General features: G+C 33.4%; 1 protein-coding gene across 3 annotated transcripts; it reads right to left on the bottom strand.

The window, feature by feature from the left end:
* Positions 1 to 3,108: 3,108 nt before the first annotated feature.
* LOC121786385 lies at positions 3,109 to 7,951 on the bottom strand. 3 transcript variants are annotated; one of them, XM_042185006.1, is made up of 7 exons: positions 7,844 to 7,951; positions 5,007 to 6,995; positions 4,867 to 4,921; positions 4,451 to 4,599; positions 3,812 to 3,898; positions 3,603 to 3,731; positions 3,109 to 3,514 (listed from the first exon to the last, which is right to left on the bottom strand). In XM_042185006.1, the coding sequence occupies exons 1-7, from the start codon at positions 7,910 to 7,912 to the stop codon at positions 3,428 to 3,430; spliced, it is 2,565 nt and encodes an 854-aa protein (XP_042040940.1). In that variant the 5' UTR covers positions 7,913 to 7,951; the 3' UTR covers positions 3,109 to 3,427. The 3 variants fall into 3 exon arrangements, with proteins under 3 accessions (XP_042040940.1, XP_042040941.1, XP_042040942.1); XM_042185007.1 differs by having other exon boundaries at positions 5,007 to 6,970; positions 7,844 to 7,950; XM_042185008.1 differs by lacking the exons at positions 3,109 to 3,514; positions 3,603 to 3,731; positions 3,812 to 3,898 and having other exon boundaries at positions 4,458 to 4,703.
* Positions 7,952 to 23,232: the final 15,281 nt, after the last annotated feature.

Here is a 23,232-nt window from a genome sequence, read left to right as displayed (position 1 = left end):
ACATATACTACTTCATAGCATTTAAAAAAAACAATGATTGATAATGAGATTCAATAATGCACGAGAGTAGTAGAGTCAATCACCATACAATATTAATCATTACAAACTCAGCTTAGCCGCCTAAATCTCAAAGAGTTAGTTGAAACAGAATTATTAAAGAGCTTAGATGCAATTAATTAAACCAAATTAACAAACGACAATGCTTTAAATTACTGTTCCGTGCATGAGTCTATGAAGTCAAAGGTAGTGAAATCACGAGTCATCCATTTCCATCCACATATATTTTATTTATTCTAATTAAAACTCAACATCAAATACCAGGTCAAGAAACAAATCTGCATTGGAAATATTGCAACTGCAATTCTTAAATGCACATGCAAAAAAGGTTTGACTTCTCTCAAAAAAATTTACAACCTAAACTTCTCTGTACAAACACATGAAACCCTCACCCTAAAGCAACAAAAAAAGTCCAATTCCCCTCATGAATTCTAACATCATCATCAACTATCAAGGCAAGAAAAAACACCCCTCTTTAATATTTGGTTGTTATTATATATAGTTTGCATCCATTAATACAGTGATTTTTGAAGTTATTACAGAGAAGAAAGTCATGGGATTGGCAGTACATAGGAAGTTTCCTTTTTGTTTCAGACATAAACATTTATGACTGTGATGGATCATACATGGAGAGTGTAATTAAGCTGGCATGGAGGTGGTCATGAGAGCCCATTTCTCCCACAAATGTAGAATCAAAAATGAATGACAGCTAAATGTATAATACTAATATATGTCACCTCTAATTTAATTTGCTTCATGTTTATTTATATATTAAAGATATGTTAATTAAATGTAGTCATATCATGGACCATGGACCATCAAGATATATAGCCAGCTAGTTGCAATCTCAAATTAAATTGATTGAGGCCAAAATTACAAAGACTATATCTGGTCAAAGTTTAGTTAGCTCTTTATTAGTCTCTTATCTTCTTCTTATCATTAATATTAGTATTATAATTTGGGTGAGTATATAATAAGTAAAAGAAAATTACAATACAATAGGAGGCTAGGCATTGTCTATTAAAATAAAATTACAACTCATATGTGAATATCTGAATGAGGAAAGACATCTTGTTAAATGAGAGAGGATATGGGCGGATCAAAAGCTCGAAAATCTTCAACAACCTTGTTAAAACTTTACGAGGAAAAGTATATTTTGTTTGATTCCTCGATTTTAGTTTATATATCCATGTGCTTAAGGAAAATACGACCCATCTGTCCTAAAAAAGTAGTCCGCGTACTTTTGTCATTTTGGTCCGCCACTAAGTTCGCTTCCATTTTTGGTAACTTTTTCTTCTTAATGCGACGAGGTCGCCCATTCTCCACTAACAATATTCCAATCACTTTTTTTCTTTTAATTTCTATTATACTTTATCAATTTCGCATTAAAACCCGTGTACTTTCCAAATTCTCTATTTATAAGGGACGAAGGGAGTATATATTATTGGGGGTGCATACTTGGGTGAAAGGTTCCATAAATAAAAATAATATAGACTCATTCATCACATATTTGATAGATTAATTAATAATTTTGAGTTATCCTTCAAGTCATAAGGCGATTCTCTCGGTTGCCCCAAGGCATCCTACACCCCGTCCCGACAGAATAGTGAGGAGGTTTATCACAGTTTGATCTCAGTTTGTTCCTTGACTCGGTACACTATGAGGTGTTCGGTTTGCAAGATTGTATCCGGAGATTAAATATGTAGTGTGTTTAATTCATGAAATAACTCAACCTAGATGGATCATCATGGGATAATTAGTCATAGCTAACCTCCTATGACTAAAATAATCTCACAATTCAATCCTAGATTATATATTCATATTATTTTATCTAGGAAACCGAACATCACCTATATATACTCAATCCTCATAAGTCATGGAGTAACTAATACCCTACGGTATCACTTTATGTGAAATGACTAACTTAGCCATGCACATTTATGTAATTAGCATGTGTAGATTGATCTTTTCTCATAGTAATTTTTAGGCAAGACTGATCCAGCTGGTTTCTTTTTTCTAAGTAGAACCACAATTGACAATATCATGTGCATTGAAGGAGGGTCTCCCATTTTTTTATGTATCAAAACTGTTTCGAGTATTTATTTAGGTCATGTGATTCTGAAATATTTATTATATACATGTTGAAAAAGTCTTTCGCAGAGGTCGGCTGTGCACCCAAATTCAAAGGATAAAACCCTTTAATATAGAATTATTTTTTAAAAAAATTCTAAAGTCGTTAAGCTTCGAATAAAACTAGTTAGCCTTCATAAATATTGTTGGTACGTAAATAAATATAAAATGTATCTATCCACATACAATACATTATAATTATATCACTCAAACATTTCCAAGGTTTATATTCGTTTTTTATTCACTAGTCTTAGATTTGTTGACACTTAACTCTCAAATTATCGACGTAAGAAGGAATTTTATTTAAAGAAACAAAAGGTATACCAAATTCAAAGAAAATATTAGTTAGATGGTAATTTGTGAGTTGTGGCTTTCCAGGCGAGTTTTTATATGACTATAGAAGGGTGTTTATGTTGGAAAATTTGATAATAAATATATAGCTGAATCGTTTATTTAATGAGATTAAATTATAGTAGATATGAAATTTAGTTCTGAGTATATGAATTTAGTATGGGTATTATTTCACCACTTGAAGCAATATTCATGGAAAAATGATGGAAAATGTTGCTATCCCACATTAAAAACTAAAAGAATTTTCAATCTATTTACAAGTGGAACCCCTAGATAGGAACAATCCGTTTAATTTAGTTCTTGACACAACCGATTCTTTCGACGTTGACATTGTTTTTTAAAATTTATCAACAACCATCGTATTTATCTCTAGTTTTTATTATTCGTCTCCTAATTCCTTACTTCTCATTACTCATCTCTTTTGGTAAGCCCCTACCAACATTTTTTTTTCTGCATCCACCCCGGCCCTAAGTAGGAGCCATGTCCCAATAACTTTTCCATCCATTTTTCTTTACATTTTTTATAACCCGTGACAAGTCAAAATGAGACATTTAATCCAGACAAAGGGAGTACAAGCCATCTCTTCAATCAACACAAAGCAAGCCAGAATCAGGAACTGAACATTCATACAGTGGCACAACCTTTTTCTACTTGGCTAATTCCTGAGAAATTAGAGTATCTACAGCATATGAACAAAGTTGCCAAGGTTCAAAAAATTGTGGTAGGGACTAAACTGCTGCAAGAAACAATCTTTTTAGCAGAAAAGAGCTGTAGACTGTAGTCAACCTAAATTTGGAGCTATGCGAAATAATGGCGACGACTACTCTATACATGTACCGATTCTGAATATGATTACCTTGTTCAACACCTCGCCGATGGTTATATTCTGCTAAACCCCCCTCTCCTGCAAAGCTATATCCATGTATTGCTTTATCGCTTTACGGTTTGTCTCAAAGACAAAGCTCAATCCCCTAACCTGGAATATAGAAACAGGAAGTCATGTTCTTCCCCTTATACGCAAGATGGAACAATGAGCCTAATGACGATTAGAATGTGATATATACCTCGACGAGACAGCCAGAAATAAGGCCTAGGCTCTGCCCAGGGGAAACTTCTTTGCCATTCACGTAAACTGGAGTTCTTCCGAGGTTCGTTAAATGGAAAGCTCCATACATGTCCATCTTCATCGTTGCCTAACCAATGCCCAAAAAAGAAAAAAACCAACAATTATGATTTTCTACTCACATAACGTAAGTTTTAAGGGTTAGCATACCTGTCTTCGAGAAATTTTACCACCATTTTTTTCCATTCCCAAGTCGATATCAACTTTAATATCATCTGTTGCCCTTCCGAGTAACACCTGAAAGCCATATGATTCTTATGTAAAGCAAAATCCAGACGGTAAATTGTACATAAAATACCTCAAAGTTCACAACATTTCCATTACTTATAACTTTATGTGTTCTAATTAACGAGTTAAACATTAACGAGCAAAGTGTCAAATTCAAGTTGACTCATTTAAGTTAACAAACCTCAATAAACGAGCTCGAACAAGCTTTAAAGAATCAAGCCCTGAGTCTCACGAAAAACTTGGCCCATCTACAGACCTAAATGTGGTGTTTATGTTGTTTGTGCTTTAGTATAGAGCCCTTTTAGTTTGTACCTTAAGAACCACAGCTGAGCCCCATACAAGTTAAACGATAACCTGACCTAATATTTGCTAATGACAAGGCAGAGGTTTGAACTCCACCTCATAGCATTGATACATAATAAAAAGAAGACAACAGAAAAAGCTCGTTGCAGATTTTGTTATATTGCACGCAGCTGGCTGAGTAATTATGAAAATGCTCACAATGGCAGAGGTAAGCAGCATTTTGATGAAAAATTTGTAAACATGGTTGAGAGGCCATACCTTAGGTTTCTTTATTAAATGTCTTGAGAAACGCCCATATAAAACTGCAAAGGCGCCCTGAGCCGTAATGGCTCTCTGTCTGAAAGATTCAGCTGACTGCTCCAGCCTTATGATTGTTCTCTTGGTTTCTTCAAGTTGATATCTCTGGACTGCAAGGGTCTCATTGTGCATAATGTGAAATACTAGAAAACAATTGCTGAAAGCCAAATAGCAAGGGAGTGGCAGCCAAGTTCTTTTCTGGTACCAACAGAGACTAGGTAGATGCGAAAATAAAAAAGTTAAGCTTTCTACAAGCACCTCTAGCGAAACTCATTTAAGATTATAATTACAAACATATAATCAACTTAAAGTGTAGTTATCTAAGAGCATCCCTTCGAAACAATCACAAGTTAATATGTAGGGAAGTGGATAAATACCTTCAGGATTGGTGTATAAATCAAAGTCATCTGGATCCAAATCCATACCTAGGATCTGAAGGACATAATCAAGCAAATGCTGAAATTAATGAAAACAAAGCAGAGGAAACTAACAAATTACGATAGCACAGATGTTATACCATTGCTTCCACATCAGAAAAATAAGGCACGCCAGATTCATTTTCAGAGAAAAGCTCCTCATGATCTGATAGTAGGGAGTGATCAATTTCCTTTGGGACATCAGTATACTGGAAACTCATGCCGACATTTGATGATCCATTATTCGAAATCTCAGCTATGCAATCCACTCCACTCCGACAGCCAACAGAACTTTTTCGAAGGTTTTGACGAATATCCAAATTACTTTCATGCTCGTCTCTGCGAGGGTTGAGGGGTGTATGGCCAATATTCCTACCCTGTCCCATCTCTGTCGGACCTCCCTTAACTCCAGTGATTACATTGCTGGCATTCACACTTGCTAAACTGACATTATGTGGGTTGTCACTGTTCCAAGCTTCTCTAGGTGCTGCATGCTGGACACTACTTTCAGGCAACTCAAATTTAACTCGATGATCTTTTCGGCATCTTAAACCCGCATCTGATGGATGGAATTGTCCCATCCTGCCAGAAGGAACAGATGAATATGTGTGTGTGTTTTTCATCACAACGTGTCCTCCATTTGCATTGCTAGTGCTTGAGAAATTCTTAACCGATGAGGACCCTAAATAGCTAAGGTCATGTAATGCCCAGTGAGACCCCGAGGAATCAGTTAGAGACGGAAAGCGATAGGGAAGAAAAACATCATCATTGCTAGGAATATCTGGGTCTTTGGTATTTAATGTGCACCAAATGACTCCATTACAATATTCGGGGCCTACTTTTAGGGTAACTTCAGAGGCTGACACTTGAACATCTGCAACTTCCTGCTGATCACTGAGGTCCTCGTTATATGACCCTCCATCACGTATATCACTTCTATAAACTAAATGTCCATCTGCAACCACTGCAGCCTCATCTAGACCTGAACCAGACAAATCACACTGACTGGAAGAATCCAATAGAAGCGAACTCAAACCATCAAGATAAGATTTTCCTATATCCTCTTTTCCATCATTGTCCATGTAGAGTAGCCCTTCATCATTAGAAAGGTCAAACAGTTCCTCAAGGTAGTCTTGTGTTCTAGAAGTCAAATCTATCGTGCCATCACGAGAGAGTGGAGTTTCAAATTCAAGGTTTGAGGGGCCATCACCATATCCTAATGCATCTGACTCATTTGCAGTCTGGGGAACCAGAAATGCATCACTTAGCTGCAGGTCTGCATCTGCAATTTCATTGAGCAGTTCTGCTGCAGAAATGTCATGGGAATTATTCGTAGTTGGCATGTGAGGCAAAGGAGGTGAACACCCAAAACTGCGAAATGACTGGTCACCAAATTCTGTACACGCACTTGCCTGGTTCACTAATCCCTCAGCTTCAAACAAGCTACAAGGAGGCAAATCTTCTGAGTGGACGAATCCACGAATCTCACTGCAATCCCCAGTTAATGAGTTATTCTCCTCATATCGATAGGGAAGGTCGTTTGACACATTTTCCGCACCAAGGTCTTCTTGCCCATGATTTTGAACACCACTGAAAGCAGGCGTAAGACCATTTCCAGTGGACTCAGCAGCATGCGGCCTAAATTCAGAAGAGGGATGATGCCTAATGCCATAACCCGGGCCTTGAGCTCCGAGAACAGTTGAAGCTGAATTGCCAACTTTCCAATCTGCAGACGAGAATTCATTACCATCTCTAAAGTTAGAATAACCAGGACCAGGAGCAAGATTGGTATCCATCATATACAGCGGTTCAATGCATATTCTTTTACGCATGGCATAATAATGTTTCCGGACACTTTCAGCTCTTCTCTTCACTGAACTGCAAGCTACATCTTTTACTCCTTCAGACTTATTAGGTCTCAATTGATTTATTACCCCAGAACGTTCAAGCTCAAACATGTGTACTGATGCCTCTTCAGAAACAACAGGATCATAGAGAATAGAAACCCAGCGATCTTGCAGCTCATGTACAGTATATCGCCGAGAGAACTGCACAGCACCTTTAGCTAGAGATTCCAAAGAAGCACCAGCCTAGAGTCAAAAGAAGAAACAGAGGAATGGATGGAAATTCAAGGTCACCATTCTAGGGCATTAAAGTACAAATGATTGGGTTACGAAGGATAATCGAACATGATTTATAACGTGAAAAGTAACAAATAATCTCCCAAAAAGATACTCAAATTTCATTGCAAAAATCAATGACTTCCTAAAAAATTCGTTTTATTTATTAAATTTTGAAAGAACTATATAGGTATGCAACAGAATGCCCTGATTCTTATTCGAACATATGTATACTACATAAATATGGAAATCTATAATTATTTAAGAGATGTTTTACTAAGGAAATGACAATGAAAATGATAGATTATACAATATGAAGAAAGAAGATACCAATATTCATCTTTAACATGTGTTTCACATTGAGCCATTCATCATAAAGATGTGGAGAACTTCCCACACCGTGCATTTCTAACTGAAAATAAACTAAGAATCACCATAGATAAAGCTTTAAGAAACTCATACCAAAACAAAAATCAACACCAAGCAGACAAACAATGAACCAAGACCACATAAAAAAGAAAAATTAAAGCTTTTCAGGCACGGCATTACGAGTGAAAACTCCAAATACATGTAACACATAAATCTAGATAGAATTAAAAAACTATTTACTAAAAAGGAGAAATCACATGAACAAAACTCAATTTGAACACCATAAAAGATGAGCACTTTTCTATTTCAATCTTAAACAACTCGAAATCAGTACAAGCAGCATGAATTGGAGCTAGAATTCAGAAAAAAGAGCACCAGGTAAAATTTAACGCCTCAGGCAAAAAAGAAGATGAAGAAAGCGTGAAAATTGAAGGTAATTGGAGAAGTACCTCAACGGCTTGTTTGAGCAAAACGTCGTCTTCGGGGATCCAATTTGGAGGCGGAGCCATAGCTCCCATTGCTGCGCGCCTTCTTCCCCTCCGCTTCACTACTTCAGTTAGTTGTTATTTTATGGAGTATTCAATTTCTTCCTTATAATTAAGGTCGATTTATATGGTGATTGGACTTATTGACTTGTTTTTTGGGCTGGGTTCAATTTTTGTTTATCGGCCCATTTATTATTATTATTATTATTATTATTATTATTATTATTATTATTATTATTATTATTATTATTATTATTTTGGCCCCTAAAGTCATAAATTTTGGTCAAAATTTGGTATATCTACAAACTATAAAATTAGTAGCAAAAATTATCAACTTAGGTTTTATGGAGTAGTAAATTTCACATGAAATAATGTTATTTTTCTGAATTTACGGGAAATCCACTACGAGGGGATAAATTCGTGATTTTGTACCAAAACATTAACTCTAGTAGTATTAACCACTTACCCGTCCATAAAAATTTATCAAATTTAATTTTCTGCACTCGTTTTAGAAAAATGATAATAAATAACTAAAGTAGGGAAAGGGTAAGTAAGAGAGAGAATAATGCAAATGAGAGTTTTCTCTATATTATTCTTTCTTTTACTTTACCCTCTCTCCACTTTAACTATTTATTATCATTTTTTCAAAACAAGTGCATAAAATAAAATGTGACAAATTTTTAAGGACGGAGGGAGTAACACACTATATAGTTGAATTTGTTAGTATTAAAAGATAATTGTTTTTAAATAAAAAAATGTACTTCCCTTAGAAGAAAAAAATGAAATATCATTTCAAATAAACAGTTCACACAAATTGCAATAACGTTTTTCATAAACTCCAAAACTTTATTTCAAAAGTTTAAAATAAGAAATTTTGTATGAGAAATGATAGTAGGAATAAATTTTAAATAAAGCTATTGGTTAATATTATCACAAACTTTAGCCTAATTTGCTAGTATTTTCCAAAATTTAAAATTTGGTCCCTAAAATCATGAACTTATAGATTGTAGTGAATTTCGCATGAGTTTAGGAAAAATATGATTTTATGGGAAATTGACTACAAGAACTATGTTTATAATTTTTGCAATCAACTTTAAAGTTTATGGCAAATACCAAAATTCAGCCAAAAGTTTTAAATTTTAGGGAACAATATTATTATTATTATTATTATTATTATTATTATCTACGTTATTTTACAAACAATTATAAATTATAAATATAAATATAATAGTACATGATTCAGATTTATTCGGTTATGGACTACACCAATCCAAATTATTTAGAAAATAAAATAACTGAAATTAATATTTTATATGTCTATTAGGCCACTCCCTTATAGCCAATTGATTTTATGGTGAAATTATATGAATTTTTATCGTGGTATCAGAGTAGTCGCTGACTATGAGCAAAACTTAACTGATCCAACATTATATCTGGACTGAAATTGTAAAATCATTTATTCGACAATATATCTAGACTAACAAATGAAACAAAAATGACTATGAGCTAAATTTAACTAATCCAACAATAAATTACATAGCTAACAAAGTATATGTAGACTGACAAATGAAACAAAAATTACTACTACTTCTTTTGTCCACGAAATAATGTCTTAATTTACTACTAGGAGTAGTATTTTAGAACGTCCTTAATTTATAGTGTCGCTGACTTTTTCTATTTTAGGTACTGGACCATGCACAAAGATTAAGAAAAAGATATTAAGTGTATTTAAGTAAAGAGATAATAAAATAGGAAAGTGAGAAAAGTAGAGAAAATAAAATAAGTAAGAGGAACTCGACACCGCCAATGTCGCGGCGGCGATGGCGTGAACGAACTCGACTCCGGCGTTGTTGCAGCTGAGGAAGTAGCTGACCGTGCTGTCGTCGTGGGTGGTGGTGGCGAGCGGAGGGAAGAAGTCGAGAGCGCGGGAGAGTGAGGGATTAGGGTTTGTTTGGATTGAGGGTTGTGGAAGAGAATCCCTTTTTGAATGGGGTCGAGTGAGAGCCATTGCAAATCCCATAGAACTTTGCTTGTCTCAAATGCGGCCGATAGATTCGAGTGATTAATTTAGCATTTTGGGCCACTTTCATCCGGCCCAATTTATTCCAATAATTGTTTTCAAATTTGCAACATCCATAAATATAAAGGTGACACATCATCTAATGTTAGATGGTATTTGTGAATTGTGATTTGTGGCTTTTGATGCGAGCGTTCATATGATTTGGAAAGGGGCATCATAATTTGGGTTCTCTATATAATTGAGATGTTTGATTTTACTCCGGAGTCTTTCATATATTCTACCAAGTACCAATAAATTAATTTCATATTGGAATGACCAACTCCATCTTCATGTGCGTGCATTCCTTCATAAATGTTGATTCCCACGTTAAAAATCAAAACCAATCAAAGGATTAAGAATGCGACCATTCCATTCATGTTCTCATTTAATTTCATTATATTCCTACACATCAAGTTATTAACCATGCCTTTATTATACTAGCATACTCCCCACGTGATGAAGATAGATGGTTAGTTGAAGTATTCGAATCCCCACATTCTAAATGATTGATTAGTTATAAATAATACTCCATTTGTACAAAAAAATAGTTCATTTATGAACGACACGAATTTTAATGAGAAATTGATAAAGTAAGAAAGGAAGAGTAGGTAAAGTAAAGTAAAGGAGACGTTGAGAAAAAAGTGGATAAAGTATGAGAGTGAAACTTTCTATTTTAAGAAATATGACTATATTTTGTGGACATCCCAATATGACAAAATGAGACTATTTTCGTGGACGAAAGGAGTACATAATTTACAAATGCACATGATATACAACCACAATTAGTTGAAGAGTTAAACATCTGAAGTTACTTTATGATCGTTCAAACATTAAATTTTTTTTTAGATTCTCTCATTCTCAAGTTACTTGAATGATATTCCATTTTAGGATGTCTAAAGTTACTTCAATCATTTTCTTTTACAACTAAAAACAAAACATCTAATACTTCCTCCGTCCCCAAAGAGTATGAACTTTAGATTCGGCACGGGTTTTAATAAATGAAGGAAAAAGTAAGAGAGAGAGAAATGGTAGTGGAAATAATGTTAGTGGAGAGTGGGTCCATATTATTATAATGGTATAAGTGTTAATGGTAATTGTATAAGTTGTAAATAAAATATTGTGTAGGGGTATTATGTTGTTTGAATTTTTTAAAATTAGAAAGTTCATACTCTCTAGAGACTGACGAAAAAGGAAATCGTTCATACTCTTTGGGAACGGAGCGAGTATAATTTATTTTACACTATTTTGTACTTTACTCTTTCTTTTCAATCTCGCTTTATTCTCTATTATATTTTATCTGGAGTCTTAAATAACGTGTCAAAAAGAAACATCTAAAATATTGGACGATGTTTCAAACCTAGGGAAACTTTTATTTTTAAAATTTTATTTAAAAAATTAAAACTGTCACATTTCTAGATTAGACGCAGACTCATGCCCGAAAAACATGGACGGTGTTGATTCTCTGAAGAAAGAGAGTGCATCTCATCGGTTCCTGGTGTGCTTCCTTGCACATTTATACTCTATCGCGTATAAACATGTCATGATTTACTGACTAGAGTCTCATGCCTCTCTATGTGCACGACGTATAATGCGTCGTGTCGTGGTGCATTACACTTGTCATGGCCTGCTAACTACAATTTCATGCCTCCCTATCCGCACGACGTATAGTGCATCGTGTCATGGTACATTACACTTGTCATGTCCTGTTGACTACAATTTCATGCCTCCCTATCTGCACGACGTATAGTGCATCGTGTCGTGGTACATTACCAATGCCTCATATCATAACATATCTCCATGAAAGTATGTTAATATTGGTATGTCGCCAATAGACAATGTGTATGTCTTTCCAAGTCAGATAACATTTTTTACATAGCCTTTTGTCGTAGGGTTATAACCTATTGATAGGGTAATATAGGGGGTGCGGTTGTTGAGAAACATAATGTGGAATCTATGTATATTTAAATCAATTCAATCATTCTTGTCCCAAGTCTCAATCAGCTTTTTTATTGCTTTTTAATATGAATCCAATTACTTATATTGTATTGGCCAAAAGGACAATGCTTTTTCTCCCTTTGAGAATTCCAGGCCAATGGTTTTGTTAATATTATAAAGTATATGGGTTGATATTGTTAATATCAAGTGTAAGACTATCACCAACCATATATGGGGTCGACCGATTCCATCATTGGCCAACCGGTGTGGAAACACTTTAATAATCGACCTTCATAGTTCAGTCCGATGCAAGTCTACTTGCACCCAATCCTTCATATTTTTTGGGATATAAGAAGAGGATGGAGAATTAGTTATAGGAATAGAGGAGAGGTGGAAGCCACTAAAGGTTCAAAGAGTTTCATGTATGGTTAAAGGAAGAAGAAGATCGTTCATTCTCTTATTTTGTTTATTTCATTAGTTATATGGGCTAAATATTTGGGCCCTAATTTATTAAAATTAGTTGGGCTCTAGAACTAAATAATCAGTGGATTTATTCAATTCAATAGTCTAGATTGGTAATACAGTAGGTTAATTTCACAAATGGTCATTGAACTATAATATTTGTACTATTAAATTTTAATTTATTTTAAATTAAAGTATTTAACTTTTATATAGTAGTAGTAGTATCTTTTAAGATTTTACGGACTACTATTTTTCAAATTTGGATCATATACTTGTAAAATAAGACATAAAATAAATATGGTGCAACTTTTTAGCATAAAAGTTTTTCAGATATTTAAATTGAAATCTCTTAATATTATTAACTAAAAACAACTACTAGCATAAAAGATGATTCAATACTTCATAATGTAAAAAAGTTGCAGAGGCACACGTGAACAAGTAGCAATGTACAACGCAAGTACAATTGAAAAATGCCAATTTAGAGGCAGTTAATATGTAGTCAAGGGATGGTCGATCGTGACTTACTTTTTGAGCTGCATTTTACTCAACTTGCATCCCCTACGTGTCATATTTACTTTATGTATAGTAAAAACATTGAAGGATAATATGTACTTATATAAGTTTACTAATATGTTCAAATATCAAATAATAAACAAATATTTTCCCCATAATACTCCCTCCGTCCCGCACTACTCGCACTTATTTCCTTTTTGGGCATCCCAAGTTACTTGCACTCTTTCCATTTTTAGTAAAAAATTTCACCTACAGCCGTCATTTTTGACTTTCCTATACACTCATTCCTTAATCTCCGAGCCGAAAAGGAAATGAGCGAGTAGCCCGGGACGGAGGGAGTATCTGAAATATAACAATAAATAAAAATTATGAACCTAAAGCATCATATGTAATCATCTATTTCACTATTATTCCCAACATGGCAACTTAAATCCAGACATATTAGTTAAAGAAGAAGCGTTTTATCAATTATGAGTTGCACTCCATCTACGTCAAACTCATTGTCGGTACTACTATATAAGTTTCTTTTAAAAAAAATTATTTGTTTTGATAAAAATGGTGTAATGGTCGAATACACTATTGTAAAGTTGAAGTGCCATACTGGATATGCTTGATTCTAAAATTCAAGATCTAAAATCTAAACTATAAAAAATGCATATCTGGATTCGTTGACTTATTTATCTAGCTAGACATTATTAATGTTTTAATAAATCTGACAATTGGTTCTACCTAGATTGTGAATTTTGAGGAGGCTTACTGTCCAAAAATGATTAATCAATAGTAGTATTTGATTTGAATGGGTTTGTATGGAAATCAATTTCATAATCCACCGTCAACCTAAATACAACATCTCCCTCCCTCCTTAATTAATTGGCATCATTTAACTTAGCATGGATTTTTAAAAATATAGTCAAAGTCAATAGAAAATTTAATGAAATGTAAATCTTACTTTTATTTTATAGGTTCATTTTCTCATAAAATAAGAGTGAAATGAGTTAGAGAAATGTACGTAGTAAAAGATAAGAGTATCAATTAATTAGGGATGAAAAAAAAATTAGTGGCAATTATTTGGGACAGAGGGAGTAAATACTCTTTTCATTACAATTGAAATGTCTCACTTATTAAATAACACAATATTTTAAAAGTTAATATTTAATATGTTTAAATAAAAAGAGAAGATGAAGTTTGAATATATAATCAGAAATGTCCAGATGAATATATGTTAAAAAGTAAAGCTGCAGTATATATTATTAAATTATTGGTCTTTTTTAGATATGATACTCCTGATTAAATTAATAATATTATAATTGCATTGTACACTTACACAGTTACACTAATATTTTAGTGCTAATTTGTTCTTGGCTAAAGGTATTTGGATCTCAAACATTTTAAATTTGTTCTTGCTAAAGGTCTTTATTCTCTTTGGTTGCGTGCTTTTGTTTTCTGTATTTTCAATACACACAAAATATATCATATATATACAGAAAATATTCATACAATATAGACATTTTATTTAGTATGCAAGTCGCAAATTTACGTAATACTCTCTTCGTCACACTCTAATTGGACGTTGCTTGTTCAACACGAAATTTTATGTGGTGTTATTTTGTGAATTAAATAGTAAGAGAACAAAGTAAGAGAGAGAAAATAGAGAGAGCGAGGTTTCTATTTTAAGAAATATGTCATTTAGAGTAAGGCATTCTAATAGTGAAAATTTGTCACTTAGAGTGAGACGGGAGAGTAGTATATTATTTACACTATCCACAACTTATGTCACACGGCAAGAGCAAAATAGTGACAAAGACTACTATTTTCGCATTTTTATGCATTTGGACATAATATATCCCTTTCTTATGTAAAATGAATTATGATGACGCGTTAATTAACTCCATTATTAATTTCTTGGAATGAAGAATAATTGTTAGGCAGTCAGTTTTAGCAGGATTGCACTTTCAATGGAGAATTTTAGAATGAAATGTAATGTAATATTACTGAGATCAAGCTTACATATATAACTAATTGTATCCTAATTAACAAGCACATTTCTTTGTTCCAAGTTAGTTTATGCATTTGTTTATATATATATGAGATTGTAAATTTTGATGTTTAAAAGTTAGAATGAGAGAGAATAAATAGAAGATATACTAAAGTGTGCGAGAGAATAAATAGAAGATATACTAAAGTGTGAGAGAGAAAGAGAAGTATGAAAGAGATATAATTTTTTTATAAAAAAAATTACTCAACTATCTTGGGACGATCCAAAAAGAAATACGACTCAACTGACTTGGAACTAAGAGAGTGCATTTTTATTTTATCTTTAGCCATTGAAATCCAAGTTTGTATTGGTTATAAATTAAATACTACTCATTCCGTCCATTAAATAATTATTCACTTTGCCATTCATGCGTTGTGCACGTAAAATTTAAAAAATCTATATATTTTTTTCAATTTTAATAAGTGGACCTTCAGTAAATCATCACACTATAACAGTGAGATTCACGGTTCACTAATTATTTCCATCTATTTTTTTTATCGAACTAAATAATTTCTTAAAATTCGTACTAAATTAAAACTAATCTTTAAACCGTGAACGAAGGGAGTAGTTAATAGTGGAGCTTGTTCTGAATGGAATCAGCTACACCACACAAGCTTCTCTAATCTCCATCCATGTCAGTCCTACATGGCTCACATGTGGTATAAAAAACACCCCAAGTAAGGTAACTTTGAAGTGGTCGGAACCTTACTAATTAGAAATTGAAATTTACCTCCTCAAATAGGACTACTATTGAGTACCAACATATAACTCAAATTAGTACTTGTTCATATTTGACGATTATATCATACTTGTCTGCCATTATCCTATTGTGTTGTCTTCTTTCCCACCTTTCACTCATGGACCAATTGAATATTTAGCCAATGGATGTGTACCTTCAAAATATTATACAATTTATTCGAAAACCACTAAACAAAAAAGTATATATAAATTAATAACTGAACATGATCTCTCAAATACATAGAGATGTTGATGCAATTCGAACTCGGGACATTTGACTTTAATGATAGAAATTTATTCGAAAACCACTAAACCAAGAGTACATATAGATTCATAACCGAACATGATCGCTTAAATCTATAGAGACGGTTGGCGTAATTTGAACTCGAGACTTTGACTTTAACAATACATGGCTATGGACATCCCTAAGGAGCTAGGCTATACTTTTATTCTTAATGACACATTCGGTCACATTTCCTTAAACTGAACAAATATGTGTCAGATCAAATTAGGTAAAATGTGGGAAGTGAGCTAGGTAATTAGACAAAAAATTTGATGACATGATTTGAAGGGCCATGTTCAAGTTGTCATTAAGGACCCACAAATTTAGAATTAGATGCCATTTTAAAGGCTAAATCAATCACTTTAAACACATCCAAAGCAAAATTATGCTTTCCCATCAAGAATTAGATTGTTGGCCTAATTCACCTTTTCAAGGCAGTTGGGAGATCATTTCTCACGACCCTTCTACTCATTTCTTCAATCCATTTTCTTCCTTAATAATTTTAATTTAAATAAGTGCTCATTGACTACATTATATGCAAATAATTTAGACAATACCCCTCAAGTCTTACAAACGAATTTAAACAAGAAATTAATATTGTTGACCTAAATTTCATGATTTGCTGTGGGAAAAATGAAAATTGAAATGACACTCTGTATGTACGTGGCACTTTGTTAGTGGATAGGGGATGGTCTAATTTCTATGGGCGGAATCTTTAATAAACTCAATGGTGATAAATCTATTGCCACAACAAAGGGTATATATTTAAAGTAATACTCTCTCCGTCCACAAAAAATAAACAAGTTTTATCATTTTGGGTTGTTCACTAAAATTAGATTAAGTTTAAAAATGGAAAGTTTTAAACTAATATTAACTCTACACATCATTTTAAATATGGACCCCACAATCCACTAACAGTACTTCGACTACATTTTCCCTTATTCTCTCTTATTTTAGCAATTATGCATTAAAATCTACGTCATTTACAACTTTGTCTATTTTTTTTGGGATGGATGGAGTAATAATTAAAAAAATGGCAACTGCCCCAACCTTTACTTTTCAAAGTGGGAAAAATAGGATCTTTGCCCATATAAATATACCCTCTTGCTAGGGTTAGGTTAAGGTGCCCTCACTTCAAATTAATATTTTTGGCATTTTACCTTTATCTTCAACCCCTCCCTTGATTCCATTGTTGAAACCAAATTCTTCCCAAACTTAATCTACAAGTATCATTTTTAAATTTTAATCAATTTTTTCCAAGCAATTCTTGAAATTAGGGTTCTAAAAAATGAAGAAGAGGCAAGTGGTGTTGAGAAAAGAATCGGTTCGTCGAAGCTCAAGCAATCAAGTGATCCAAACGGTGAGATACAGCGAATGCCAGAAAAATCATGCAGCGAATATAGGCGGATACGCGGTGGATGGGTGCCGGGAGTTCATGGCAGGCGGCGCAGAAGGGACGGCCGCTGCCCTCAGCTGCGCCGCCTGCGGCTGCCACAGAAACTTCCATCGCCGCGAGGTCGACCGCGAAGACAGTTCCTCCCCTTCTTGATTCCATTATTTTGATTTTCAAGATTCAAGAAAATCAACGAGCTAGATCGATCAACTGCCTTAATTAAAAGGTCTGTTTTTTTTCTTCCAAAAATATATTGGAAACTGGGATTGTTGTAACTATACAATTTTACTCGGAAATTTGACCTATTAAATATTTGATCAAAGTCATATCTCCTTATTTGAGCTTTATTTATTCAATTCCAATCAGTGATATCATAAAGAAATTCAGAAATTTAAGCTTTGATTTATTCAATTCTCTGTTTATTTTAGTTGTAAATCGGTGGTTTTATTTATTTATCAGTTTTTTACTAATTAAATGTGATGGAAGTGGTAGTATTTAGCAGTAGTTGATAAGTATACCCTATCTCTGCTGCTGATTTATTGCTGTTTTTTTATGAAATAATATGTTTTTTCTTCATTAATAATAGAGAGCCACTAAAAATAGAGAGCTAAAATCGACTATCTTCAGACAATAATCAATATTAGTGATGAAGATCTCAGACAGAGGATCCAAGATGGAAATTTAAAAAATTTAATTGCTAGTAATTAAAAACAGGTGTGATAGGCTGTTGTTGAACAGGCTGCTGCATATATCAATGGAATCATCCAGTTAAGAAGAAGAATAAAATAGGGTGATCGGATTTGGAACTTTTTGGGAGTGTGAGGAACCAAAAGACAGAATATGTAAGAATTCCAACTGTTCAACTAGTTGTTTTTTCACCAAACAAAGTAGGAAGGAAGCTTTATATAATTAATTTGATATTGTATTATTGTTTTTCTTGATTAATCAACAAGATAAGGCCCACGTATCCAGTCATGTTTCCTGTCGATAATGCAGATTTCCAATTTGTTTACTCACGTAAAGTTGACTAAAGTTGAAGTATTTAATTAACTCCTAGTAGAGATCATCCATCATCTTCTTAATTTTTTCACTAGTGGGACTTGTAATAGATAGAGATAGGTACATATATTTTTATTGAAATTGGAGACAATAGGTGGATTTAAATCAATTACTTTTTTTCTCACATAAAATAATGAAATTGATATATTATGTTGTAAACCCTTCCTCCTGTTCACTGTCCCTTCCGAAGTCTGTCATTTATTTATATGCTTAATTCTAGAAAATATGTTTTTCAAGATCCACTGGTGTGAGATGGTACTATTTCATATGGTGCTTTTGAAATTAACGGTACTTTAAGCACCCTTCGATTTCTCACTATTGTTCATGACTAGAAGCTATGTTTATCTTTATCTCAAGTCCTGTTGCCCTTTTTCTCAATAACATGGCCCACGAAAAAATGTATCTCGACCCGTCCCCTGTACAGTGCCAAATATTACATTAATTGTGTCTCCCGATTATCCATCTCTAACCATGTGACTAACTTAATTCTATACAGAATATTTTGGCATATCTTATATCGTATCTTGTCTAACAAACTGAACGTCATCCAAGAATACTTAGATTTGTAAATGAGTGGATAATCATGAATTACTTGAATCACCTTCAAATATGAATCCGTAGGAGTATTTTGTTTGGTGAGACAAAAGAAAGTATGAATCAAACTCAAGCATAATTTATTTAGTTTGTTAGTCGAATTCGAACAAACCATACATTTTAGGATGAAACATTATACTAATGCACGGTTGATTTCTCTAAAGATCTTATGTAGAATGGCATAAACTTGTAATATGTACATATGATTTCTCTAAGGCACTGATCCTTAAGAATTTAATAATTAACTCTGATTCAACTAAAAATATCAAAAGTAGTGATGATTTTTTCCAAAGAAAATATTTTACCATTAATTAAACAGATTTTTTTACTTATAATTAATTCCCACGAACACGAGAAGATTTTTTAAAAGTAGATAGCAACTAGGTATCATAAATAATGCTTAAAATAGAACAGTTCTTCTCAAAAGGTTTGGATGATGGATGAAAAGCTCGATATATATGTAGAGAGATCTCAAATAAAAAAAATTTGTTTCATGTAAAATCTGGTCCTTGAATAGGCGTTTAATTGATACTTATTTGATAAATGTTTTTTTTGCATAAATATTTTTAATTATTTACAGTACTAAATCTTACTATACTATATTAGTTGCGAATTTCGAGAAAACAGACATAAAACATTTTATTAGGGTATCTTGCAGTGGAGAACTCTTTAAAAAGAAGCAATAAAAACTAGAAGACAAAGTTCATCACATTATTAAAATAAACCGTCTGTCGGAATGAACTAGAAAGTCTTCAAAGTCAAGCAAAAGTTTTCTAGAAAGAGAATTACTTTTTCACAAAATTACCTCTGTAAATTTTCAATTACAGTGCAGTATAGTTTTCTTATTTGTTTTGGTTTTATTTTTGGAGGAATCAAATTTCTGATATAAAACTGATGCAGTCCTTCCTTATATACAACAACGTATATGTCATTGTTTGGCTAAGTTTAAAAAAAGTTGAAGAGGTTTAGTTGTGAAATTTGTGAGTAACAAAAGTTTGTGATTTTTGTTGGCAATTACTTGACCTTAAACAAAAATAATTAATGAGATGATAATCAGTCCACATGTTCTTAAATTACTGTGAAATTCATAGGGATGAGCGAAGAATATTAAAAAGAAAACACCAATATATAAATAGGAAGTCACAATATGCAATCAAACTCACCATAGCACTAAGAAGCTTGTGATATATACATGGAACTTTCTCGCATTACCCACTTTCACAAATTTCATCATGGAATCAACTACAACTTCCTAGCATAAAGAGAAAATCCGATGATGTAGAAATGTGGAAAAAAAGACAAAATGGATAGCTAATTTTCGTAACATAGAAACTAAATAGTTAAAATTTCATTTATTAAATAGCATGATTTCAGATTCTTAATATGAATTATATAAATGTAAAATAAACTCCTATCATAAAATGTATTAATGCACGGCCAAATTTATTCATCAAAATGTTATTGAGGGCAACTGTGAGGTTGTTAATCGTGAAGATAAGCACACGCGGTCAATTGTCAATATCAAATGAATAGCATCATCCTCCCAACCGGAACTGCCAATATAAAAAATTGGTTTGCGATTCAAAAAAAAAGTATGATTGAAATTATTGGACTTGAATTTTTTTTTATTATTCCCAAAGATGCTTTTAGATAAATAAAAATATTTTTGGTGAAAATAGTAAATCTCCAAAGTCATGTATTACAAGTAAATAACTTGAAAGATTGTCTTGTTTCATTTCACGGCGTAGATGATATAATTATATGCCATGTGACCATTAAATTAGTAAATATATTAAAAATTCATATACATTTAGAAACAGATTATCAATGTCGAAATGATATAATATCGTGAGTCGTCGATCTCTGCTAACTTCATATAGAGATCGATCATAAATTCTCTACATATATTGATAGCTTTCACATCGAATACCCAAACCATGTGACTCAATTATTGATTCAATTCCCATTGGAACTAAACAATTTACAATTACCATGTTGAAAACAAGATTTTAATTTCCATCGTTTATTTTTCTTCAATATCTATAACTACTCCATAGTCTCCTACAAAATAAAGTTCTTTGGCTAGAAAATATGAGGTTTTGATCCATCGGTGGAGTGATGAAAGTAAATCTACAATCAAAAGATATTTATTATCCATATTATGACCATCCATGTCTAATAATCTTTTATTTTAGATATAGTATTATTTTATCTATATGACTATATGTGTTCTAGCATATAATAATTCTATTTAAAAGTATTTGAACTTTAGTAAGATAGTATTACTATAATTAAGATCCTCGAATAGAATAGAATTGAATTAGAAATCCAAAAATCAAGTGGTTTGTGGAAACAAAATATTTGAGATTGAAGCCCAATCATAAAAGGCCTGAGTTTATATTATGCATAATTCGGGCCCAATTTGTATAGTTACTTACTAGTTAGATTTGGTGAGATTATGAAAATTTCTAGGCCCAAAGAGATTGACTGTTTAGGCTGTGTACAGTCTTTTAATTTGCCATGATAGTGCTTCTTTCAGGTGTGATTTTTTAATATATTTTGGTGGAAATCAAACACATAATACTTAAAAAAAAATCAAACATTGTATTCATTTTAGGATTTACTACATATTAACAAGAAACATGAACAAGCCATTGATAGCTAAAAGATAGTAACTAAACTATTTGAACTATGGTTAGAGCCTAAAACTATACTTTCCTTCTTGCTCTTTCTAGCCTCATTTTTTCAGGTCAAAACTCATTGATGTGAAACAAAAAAAAAAAACAATCAAAACAAAACAAATCTGTACTTGAAAACTCAGAAGAAGCAAATATTAAGGCTGTTCATCTCCCATAACATGTGCTCCCACCACTATTTCGTTGGGAATGGGATCCTCTCCACGTCGAACTCTTCTCTTCTGAGACTCGTTCGGGTCAACCACCATCGCAGGGGAAGGCACGATAACTAGTGGCGTGCTCCTGTCTTGTAATGCATCATCACCATTCAGAATCCTCTTCCTTCTTAGAGCAAGCTCTATGCTTCTCATCCCCGAGACAGTTTCCACATCTATAGAGAGAAACGCAACGAAGAAGACTGCAACGAAGGCCACTATGTAGATCAAGCAGCCCATTTCTTGCAGTGTGAGGCTCAAGGGGGAATTTTTGTTGTTGTTGAGACACTATATGTTATTATTATATGTGTTGTGAGGTTAAATAAAGCAAAAAAGCAGAAAAAATTAGACATGAAGAGAAGTTGGATTCACCCCAATCATAAGCAAATATCTAAGGCTGTTTTAGAAGACTGACATGTTTGAATAAAAGTTAGTTGAATTGAAGCCAAGAATATGTGGATTTGCTGTAGACCAACGTTCAATCAATCCCTTTTATGTCTCTTTCGATTTTCCATGTCATATATTATTTTCCACATTGGATATTCTTCATTCACTATAAAGAATGGCCAAATAAAAACAAGAAAAAGGGAGTTGTGGAATGGCTGCAAGAATTGAGACAGAAGCCATTGAAAGCAAAGATTTGTGCAGTTGGAATAACCAAAAATGCCAAGTGAATTTTGCTTTATTTGTAGCTCTTATTTGATTTTGCACTTTAGAATTCTAAGCTCTTCCCTCTATGCACTGTCTTGTGCTTAATGAGTGTCTCTTTATGCTATTCTTTTGCTTCTTCTTTAGTTATAGATTATTCAGTTTCAATTTTAAACCCTACATTTCAAATTTCTTTAGGGAAGAAATTACTCTTCTATAAAAGGAAATTATAGAAAGTTGGATTGTAGTAATTGTTTTCGTGCATGTAAATAAGGCCACCCGCAACGCGTCTCGCGGGTGGCTCGTATCTCGTCCCGCCGAGACGAGACGGCGGCGAGACGCGTTGCAGCGCCCCGTCTCATCCCGGTCTCTCCGAGACGCCCGTCCCACCGAGAAACCTCGCGGGCTGTCTCGCCACGTGCTTGCGCGACGTGGCGCGCTCCGGCGCCATGCGTGACGCCCACTCGCCGGCTCGCGAGTGGGCTTCGTCACGCTGACGCAATAAATCATTTTTTTAAAAAAATCGAATTTAATTAAAAAATAAATAAATAACGGTTATATTACCGTTTTTCGACCGTTTTCCTTTTTTTTTACTCTATAAATACTTCTATTCCATCCTCATTTCACACACAAATACACATCAATCCCTCCAAATCATCTCCATTTCCTCTCCAATTTTCATCTAACCTCTCATCACAAAATGTCCGGCGACGGAAACTCTGGCGGTGGTGGCTCTAGCGGGTT

The sequence above is a fragment of the Salvia splendens genome, chromosome 22, assembly GCF_004379255.2.
Source record: "Salvia splendens isolate huo1 chromosome 22, SspV2, whole genome shotgun sequence".
In the NCBI taxonomy this organism is placed as follows: Eukaryota; Viridiplantae; Streptophyta; class Magnoliopsida; order Lamiales; family Lamiaceae; genus Salvia; species Salvia splendens.
The sequence above is the reverse complement of the archived record's forward strand: the minus strand, read 5'-3'. Positions and strand labels throughout refer to the sequence as shown.